Source organism: Salmo salar, chromosome 23 (assembly GCF_965601325.2).
Source record: "Salmo salar chromosome 23, fSalSal1, whole genome shotgun sequence".
NCBI lineage: Eukaryota > Metazoa > Chordata > Actinopteri > Salmoniformes > Salmonidae > Salmo > Salmo salar.
In genome coordinates this window covers 10,148,934-10,158,113 of record NC_138313.1, presented here as the reverse complement: position 1 = coordinate 10,158,113, position 9,180 = coordinate 10,148,934, and the positions used below count along the sequence as shown (strand labels likewise).

The 9,180-nt window shown below is 44.5% G+C and overlaps 1 protein-coding gene across 4 annotated transcripts in view; it reads right to left on the bottom strand.

Annotated features, from left to right (window-relative positions):
• Positions 1–5,522: 5,522 nt before the first annotated feature.
• The window catches only part of LOC106584035 (auxilin), a 56,326-nt gene continuing 52,668 nt past the window's right edge, over positions 5,523–9,180 (bottom strand). For all 4 annotated transcript variants that reach the window (XM_082967908.1, XM_082967909.1, XM_082967906.1 and 1 more), the window contains one exon: positions 5,523–7,696. In XM_082967908.1, coding sequence (XP_082824034.1) covers positions 7,595–7,696 — 102 coding nt within the window. In that variant the 3' untranslated portion in view covers positions 5,523–7,594. The remainder of the gene's footprint in view (positions 7,697–9,180) is intronic.

The window sequence follows — 9,180 nt, the reverse complement described above, 5'->3', positions numbered from 1 at the left end:
TCTTGCTCTTCAAAATCAATCAACAAGTGCTGCATCAGAGTAAGAATGAGAAGATAAAGAACCCCTGACAGAAGTGTAAGGTTGTGCATCCTGATTAAATTACGTGCAAATAATTTACATTATAGTTCAATAATGTTTTTTACTTGTACTGGCCACCCACTTGTTTTCTTTCTTGTTCTACACAAATACATTTGAGTAATTTAGCAGACGCTCTTATCTAGTGCATACATTTTCGTACTGATACCATCAGTACGGTAAAGCATGGTGGTGGCAGCATCATGCTGTGGGTATGTTTTTCAGCGGCAGGGACTGGGAGACTAGTCAGGATCGAGGGAAAGATGAATGGAGCAAAGTACAGATAGATCCTTGATGAAAACCTGCTCAGGACCTCAGACTGGGGCGGAGGTTCACCTTCCAACAGGACAACAACCTGCCAAGACAACGTAGGAGTGGCTTCGGGACAAGTCTCTGAATGTCCTTGAGTGGCCCAACCTGAGCCCAGACTTGAACCCGATCAAACCTCTTTGGGGAGACCTGGAAATAGCTGTGCAGCGACGCTCCCCATCCAACCTGACAGAGCTTGAGAGGATCTGCAGAGAAGAATGGGAGAAAGTTCACAAATACAGGTGTGCCAAGCTTGTAGCATCATACCCAAGAAGACTGAATACTTCGTTAAAAAATATATACAGTACCAGTCAAAAGTTTGGACACACCTACTCATTCAAGGGTTTTTCTTAATTTTTACTATTTTATATATTGTAGAATAATAGTGAAGACATCAAAACTATGAAATAACATATGGAATCATGTAGTAAACAAAAAAGCATTAAACAAATCAAAATATATTCTATATTTGTCACGTTCCTCGTATTCTCCCTCATCGGAAGATATGTTGAAATCACTCGATGACCAATACGCAGCGGGTTGACTGTTCCACATCATATTTATTGTAGATGGAAACGACAAAACAAAATAAACACGCAAAGGAGAAAGGTGACAGTTTCACAGGTGAAACGAAACACAGTGCAAAATACAATTACCCACAAACAAACACACCCTACTAATATAGGACTCCCAATCAAAGGCAACTCAACACACCTGCCTTCAATTGAGAGTCCAGCACCCAACCTACACATAGAAAACCTAACCTAGAACCTAAACCAACACTCACAACCCCACTATACCATAACCAAACATAACTCTGCCACGTCCTGACCAAATATAATACAAAAATACCTAAGTATATGGTCAGGACGTGACATTACCCCCCTAAAGGTGCATACACTGAATGCACCAAACCAACAGAAACCCCCCCCCCACACAATTAACCCCCTAACTAAAGGGAGGGAAAGGAGGGTGGCTGCCGTCAATGATGGCACAGTGCTACACCCCCCCTCCCCAACCCACCTATATTGGAGGTGGCTCCGGTTCTGGCCTACTGTCCTCCAGACCGTAGACAGACCTGTTGGGCTTAGGACAGTAGGCAGACTTCTTTAGTTCTGGGTCGTGGGCCGACTCCTTCGGTCCCAGGCTGTAAGCAGACTCCTTCGGTTCTGGTTTGTAGGCAGAATCATCACAGTCATAGTTAATCAACTTTACTTTAGAATTGTGCCCAGACTCACCCGGTTCTGGGTCACAGGCAGCTCCCTTCAGTCCCGGGTCGCAAGCTGTTGTCGGATACTCTGGTCCGCACACCGGTGTCGGATCCTCTGGGCCGCACACCGGTGTCGGATCCTCTGGGCCGCACACCGGTGTCGGATCCTCTGGGCCGTACACCGGTGTCGGATCCTCTGGGCCGTACACCGGTGTCCCTGGCGGTTCCGGCGAGGCGGGCCACTCTGGCGGGTCCGGCGAGGCGGGCCACTCTGGCGGGTCCGGCGAGGCGGGCCACTCTGGCGGGTCCGGCGAGGCGGGCCACTCTGGCGGGTCCGGCGAGGCGGGCCACTCTGGCGGTTCCGGCGAGGCGGGCCACTCAGGCGTCAGATCCTCTGGGCTGCACACTGGTGTGGGATCCTCTGGACGGGGCCCAGTCTCCGTACTCTCGAGGCTGGACTGACGCGCTGGAAGCTTGGTGCGTGGAGCTGGTACAGGTCGTGCCAGACTGGAGGAACGCACTTCCGGGTCAGCACGAGAGGCGGGAACTGGCAAGACTGGGCCATGGAGACGCACAGGTGGTCTTGATTGCACCGCCTGCACAACCCATCCTGGCTGGATGGAACTAGTAGCCCTGTACGAGCGGGGTGCTGGTACAGGGCGAACTGGGCTGTGCAGGGGCTCGACAGTTACCGTGCGTAGAGCGGGCGTAGGGTAGCCTGGTCCTAGGAGGCGTACCGGCGGCCAGACGCGCTGCGCAGGCATCCTCCTACCAGGCTGGATGCCCACTCTAGCACGGCATCTGCGCGGGGCTGGAATAGCTCGCACGGGACTGTGCAAGCGTATGGGCGAGATCGTGCGCACTTCTGCAAACTTCGGCGCCCTCAACTCCATACTTCTCTCCATGTAAGCACGGGTAGTTGGCTTCTGGCTTTTCCTTGCCCTAGCCAATCTACCCGTGTGCCCCCCCAAAAAAAATTATTGGGGGTGCCTCTCGTGCTCCTCCACCAGCGCGTTCATGGCCTCAAAACGCCTCCTCTCCGCCTTGGCTGCCTCAATCTCCGCCGGAGATGGACGGTATTCCCCAGCCTGATGCCAGGGTCCGGCCCCGTCCAGAATCTCCTCCCAAGTCCATCTCTCACCATAATCCATATACTCAGTGTGCAGCTCCTTCCCCCGCTGCTTGGTCTTGGTTTGGTGGGTAATTCTGTCACGTTCCTTGTATTCTCCCTCATTGGAAGATATGTCGAAATCACTCGATGACCAATACGCAGCGGGTTGACTGTTCCACATCATATTTATTGTAGATGGAAACGACAAAACAAAATAAACACGCAAAGGAGAAAGGTGACAGTTTCACAGGTGAAACGAAACACAGTGCAAAATACAATTACCCACAAACACACAGACAAACACAACCTACTAATACAGGACTGCGTGAATCAGGCCTTCATGGTCGAATTACTGCAAAGAAACCACTACTAAAGGACACCAATATTAAGAGGAGACTTGCTTGGGCCAAGAAACATGAGCAATGGACATTAGACCAGCGAAAATCTGTCCTTTGGTCTGATGAGTCCAAATGTGAGATTTTGGGTTCCAAGCATCGTGTCTTTGTGAGACGCAGAGTAGGTGAACGGATGACCTCTGCATGTATGGTTCCCACCGTGAAGCATGGAGGAGGAGGTGTGATGTTGTGGGGGTGCTTTGCTGGTGACACTGTCTGTGATTTATTTAGAATTCAAGGCACACTTAACCAGCATGGCTACCACAGCATTCTGCAGCAATACACCATCCCATCTGGTTTGCGTTGTCATCAAGGCAAAGGGTGGCTACTTTGAAGAATCTAAACTCTAAAATAACACTTTTGTAGTTACTACATGATTCCATATGTGTTATTTCATAGTTTTGATGTCTTCATTACTATTCTACAATCTAGAAAATAGTCCAAACAAAGAAAAACCCTTGAATGAGTAGGTGTGTCCAAACTTTTGACTGGTACTGTATGTAAATGTGATATTTCAGTTTTTCAGATTTTAATAAACGTGCAAAAATGTCTAAAAACAAGTTTTTCTTCGTCGTTATGGGGTATTGTGTGTAGATTGATGATGATTATTTTTTTTAAATCCATTTTAGAATAATGCTGTAGCAAAATGTGGAAGAATTCAAGGGGTCTGATTACTTCCAAATGCACGGTATACTTGCTGTTTACTTATTTCCCTCACCTCGACATCGTCGCTTTCTAAGTGCAAGAACGTGTTCGAATCCATATCACCGACCAGCATAGACACACAGCCTCTTCCACAGTGAAAAGTGGTGGCCACTTTGGCACCGTCATTTTGAGAAATTAAGTGATTTTTTTCTGTTAAAAATCAAATGACAGCGAATACGACAACAGGTTGTTTGCAAGATAATTTTGCAATATTGACAAAGATATTATTGTTAGAAAAACAAGGCCACTATAGTAACTTAAAGAAAGTCAGCTGCAGCCGCTATGGGTTCTAAAGAGTTATTAATATTGTTTTTTAATTCCGATTTTTCAGGTGTTGCAGCACCCTCAGCACCCCTACTTCCTGAGGCTATGCTTACTAGTTAGTATGCTTTACTAATAGTTCTTGCTTTAAGTCTGAAATGGGAAATTTAATTAGAATAGTTTGAACTTTCATCTTTGTCAAATCCATTAAAGGAAAGTCTAACTTATCTCCTTATTTCTCCTATTTAGCAACGGTTGTTACATTGTAACTACAAAGTAATGAAAACGGTCACTTCACTTTACATTAAGTTGCTTGCTCCTGGGTAGGTACATTGTAAATGCATGTCTCCTGGTTAGCCTATTGTCTGCAAAGGTTGCTAAATTGTATCTTCATAGTGATTAGAAAGGTTACAGCCAACTGGGTTTCACTTTACATTAAGTTGCTTTCTCCTGGGTAGGTACATGATAATTGCAAGTGTATCCTATGTAAATACATTGTTCTTATGTTACACTTGATTCGGGATAGCCTTTGAGCCAGGTCATAACATAGAACTTAACTACTTGAAAATGACTGGTAGTTAATGAGAGGTGTGTCTTGTTACAGTTGTTGTTACTAGGTCCTAGACTATTTATCGTCCCTGGTATTACCTGTAGATTTGATGGTAGTGGCACCCTGTAGTTATATAACAATGTCACATTTTGGTTTGAGTCATTAACATGATAATTCACATGTGACTTGTGATTACAAACTTGTGATTACAAATTATTAGCTACATACTGGAACAAGAAAATGTGTAATAACCTCAGCAGGTGGATGTGTAATTATACATTCCTTTTCCCAATTATGTAATATCTGATAGCGCTAAACCCTATTACCTTGCAATTACACAGTCATTACTGTGTAGTTACATAGTAATAGGGGCATCTTAATGTAAAGCATTACCCTATTTCCTTTGGGACAGTGATGAGGGGTCTGGATTTGGTTGACGGCACACAGAAATCTCACCTATCCACTCATCTCAGATCAGATCTCACAAATGAAAGAGAGACATGCTAGGAGGTACAGTAGGAACATAACATGCAATGTGCCTGAGCCCATAGCAGCTCTATACCATACGTTTCTAGCATCATCCACATAAACATGTATTCACATCATTGATCAGTCATAAGGCAGGACACTCAGAGGGAGGACACTCTAAATTGGCCTACCACTGTCCTCTAGTGGTCAACGTGAATTACTAAAATGTGGTTCCAGATGTGATTACTGTAATAATCTACTGTGATCTTAAAGTACATTTTCACAAATATTATTAATATGGATATATCAATATATGTATAATTTATGCATAATAACAATCCTGACAAAGATTGAGTCTCACAAAAGTCCTTGAAAGGGGCCGTGAACACCGTAGCTGCAGAATACACTTGTGGGAAAATAATGAAAACAGTCTCTCACTCCATTTTCAACTTCTCTATTTATTTGTGCATTGCACTTCATCACTTTATCATTATGTACATCCTGTGAGGGTAAACAGAACCCACAAAGAGAAACACAGAAACAGAAGTGAACACTTTTAGTAGTAATGCTTTTACAGCAGACAAGCAAACACGTACAGCAGTTGTATCCAAACCGTATCACATCCTCATGTACGTACAGCGGTTTCAACAACACACATCCACTATATATAGAGGTTAGCGTTTTAACATTGCCTTAAGATTGCAGGTAGACAGAGATTTCAATCAGCGAGGGAGCATAATAGGGCTTTTCTCACAAACACACACACACACACACAACCTCAGTGTACATACTGTACATACATACTGTACATACATACTACACAGCCACAACTCCTGCCATTGGTATAGTCACCAGAGAAAGCATCAGAGCCTACAGCGTACAGACACTCTTTAGTTCTACACTGCTCAGTGGTCAGTCAGTGCACACGTTAGTCCACAACCCAGGCGGTGCCATTTCTACAAAGGATGGAACCCAGGAAAGGGTTGACAATGTCAGTATGCGAGCAGAGAAATAATACGTGAGTGGTTGTATCAGATGAAATAGATGTGCAGTGTCTCTCTTGTTCTCGTTTAGCTAAATGGTCCACACAGATGGCGAGAACAAGCCTGGCTGAAACGTCGATATGCAGCTTTCGGTATGTTAAGACATGGTTTGTACATGTCAGGTGTTGTATGCTTTCCTGAAATCCTTTCAGAGTGCTGATATGCAGATGAGGGATAGATGGCTCCATGTTAGGATCTGGATAGTCGTCTAACCAAAACGCCAGTATCATGACCATGTATTATGAAATGATGTGCGATCATATGCAGTAAGATAAAGTCCAAGTCCTTCAATTAGTGGTCCCAGTCAGCGCATGCAGAAAACATATGCTTTAAACAAACGGGGGGCCGGGACTCTCTTACTAAAGCAGATGCACATGAACTTAAAATTGCTTGATGGGTTATTTGTCATACATCAGATACCGTATTTTGAAGCACCCATCTGCAAAACGACATCAGTGACATGTGCCCTTTGATAAAAACGTGACTAAGCTCGTGATTAAATAGCAAAGGCTTCCGAGAGAGACAGCAGAGGGATAGAAAAAGACCCTACCGTATTTCACTAAACATTCTCCAAAATAAAACACCAGTTCTTCTTTGGAAGGGATCAAAATAGAAATAAGCATCACAGTATGACACAAACATCTGATAGTACAAGGAAATAAGTTAACGTCATTAAAAGTAAATACACTACTAATGGTGTTGATAAGCCTGATGAAACATTAGCAGCAGCAGTTTGGTTCTCAGATAAGTACAGTAGTGTGATATGGAATTATTTAATGATATATTCTACATCCTGGTTGCTATGAGACTGTAGACACCAGACAGTGGATGTAAAGATGCGAATGAGTACCTTTAGAGTGACTACAGGCTGCAAACGAGTCACCAGACTAGCCTAAAGACGTACTGCACCTTTCTAAGACCAAGGATAAGTAAACACAAGAACCAGCCAGTTGTGCTTTTTTTTTAAACACTGAGTCTCTTTTGTTGTTATTTGACAGTAAAACATTGTTAAACATCTTCCTTGGCGATTATAGTTCATACAGTCATATCCTGGCTGTTACACAGCACCTGTGACTAACCACACCGTGACTACAGGTATGTCATTATCGCCTGTGTCCGGTGTATTAGGTGGACAGTATCACTATTTGGTGATGTGTCTCCATAGACAGCTGGATGACTCTGCGTTGCTTGGTTCAGGACTAGGACACGTAGGACAGCATTGAACAGTTCTTGTTGGACAGTGCTGCCACCAGATACATAAGACAGGTGGGTAGGCAGATCTTTTTCTGACATGGTTACACTGTTAGTCTGGCTACTGAAGTCTCTGTGGAGTCCACGGGACAGTAAAGAGAAGAGAAGGAGGCGGGAGTCACAGATCTGGTGGGAGCTTGATTATTGTTCACGGAGGGGTCAGGGGTGGGTGGGCAGGAACTCTGTCTCGCTTTCTCTCTCTCTTTTTCTATCAGCTCAGTAGAGTGCTTTTTGTCCTTGGCTGTCAAATTCTGACCAGGCATCATTCAGTTCCATAAAAATCATCTTGGCATATTGTTCATAGGGCTGTCCCGTGGCCTGGGAGAGGGGAAGATAGGGGGGGGGGGGGGGAAACATCAAATCAGTAGGCAGGTTTTTCATTGACCCAGGTTTATTCGCCAAAAGCAATGTCACCAAAACAAATGTATTGCGATGTGTAATGGAAACGGCAGCTATTGAAGAAATGTTCTAAAGGTTGAAGGAAAATGTGGATCCGTTCAATGGGGGTGGATTTCTTTTGTCAACCTTTCTTTGTTGCGACAAACGGTGATGGAAATGTTGACTGAATATTTTGCCGAATCATTTTGAGTGCCGAATCATTTTGGAAGGCACGCGGGGCTTACTAAAGCAATAGATAGAATGCAATGAAGTATATTTTGGTGCGCTTTTGACAACTGTGTTTTTCGCGCGTAGCCTACTGTCTTGTGTCCATTGCTGAGCTTATAATGTGAAGAAGTAATAAACTCAGCAAAAAAAAGGAAACGTCCCTTTTTCAGGACCCTGTCTTTCAAAGATAATTCGTAAATATCGAAATAAATATAAATATCCATGCTCATCTGTGTGAAAGTGCCTTAGGCATGCTGCAAGGAGGCATCAGGACTGCAGATGTGGCCAGGACAATAAATTGCAATGTCCGTACTGTGAGACGCCTAAGACAGCGCTTCAGGGAGACAGGATGGACAGCTGATCGTCCTCGCAGTGACAGACCACGTGTAACAACACCTGCACAGGATCGGTACATCAGAACATCACACCTGTGGGACAGGTACAGGATGGCAACTGCCCGAGTTACACCAGGAACACACAATCCCTCCATCAGTGCTCAGACTGTCCGCAATAGGCTGAGAGAGGCTGGACTGAGGGCTTGTAGGCCTGTTGTAAGGCAGGTCCTCACCAGACATCACCAGCAACAACGTCGCCTATGGGCACAAACCCACCGTCGCTGGACCAGACAGGACTGGCAAAAAGTGCTCTTCACTGACGAGTTGTGGTTTTGTCTCACCAGGGGTGATGGTCGGATTCGCGTTTATCGTGGAAGGAATGAGCGTTACACCGAGGCCTGTACTCTGGAGCGGGATCTATGTGGAGGGTCCCGCTCCAGAGTACAAATATTTACACATGTTAAGTTTGCTGAAAATAAACGCACTTGACAGTGAGAGGACGTTTCTTTTTTTGCTGAGTTTAGTTTATCAACATTTTAAGCTAAGGGTTCTGATCTGTTGCATCAGCCTCATAGCTTTAAACACATTTCTTTTAATGATCTATCGTCCCACAACTGTCCCAGAGTCTGTTTGGAATAGGCTATTTCTTTCTCGACAAGCTGACCAATAGAATAGGTCAACTTTTCTACTATGGGGAATAGTAGTTACTCGTCTTGTTGCCTGAGGAAAAGTAAATGTGGACAGTTATTCTAACATCTTCAACGTGCCTATCGGAATTCAGTAAGAAGGTCTCCCCAAGTTGCATGTTCTGTTAAGAGGAATTACCATCATCTAAATGTGATATCTATCATTCTGAGCACC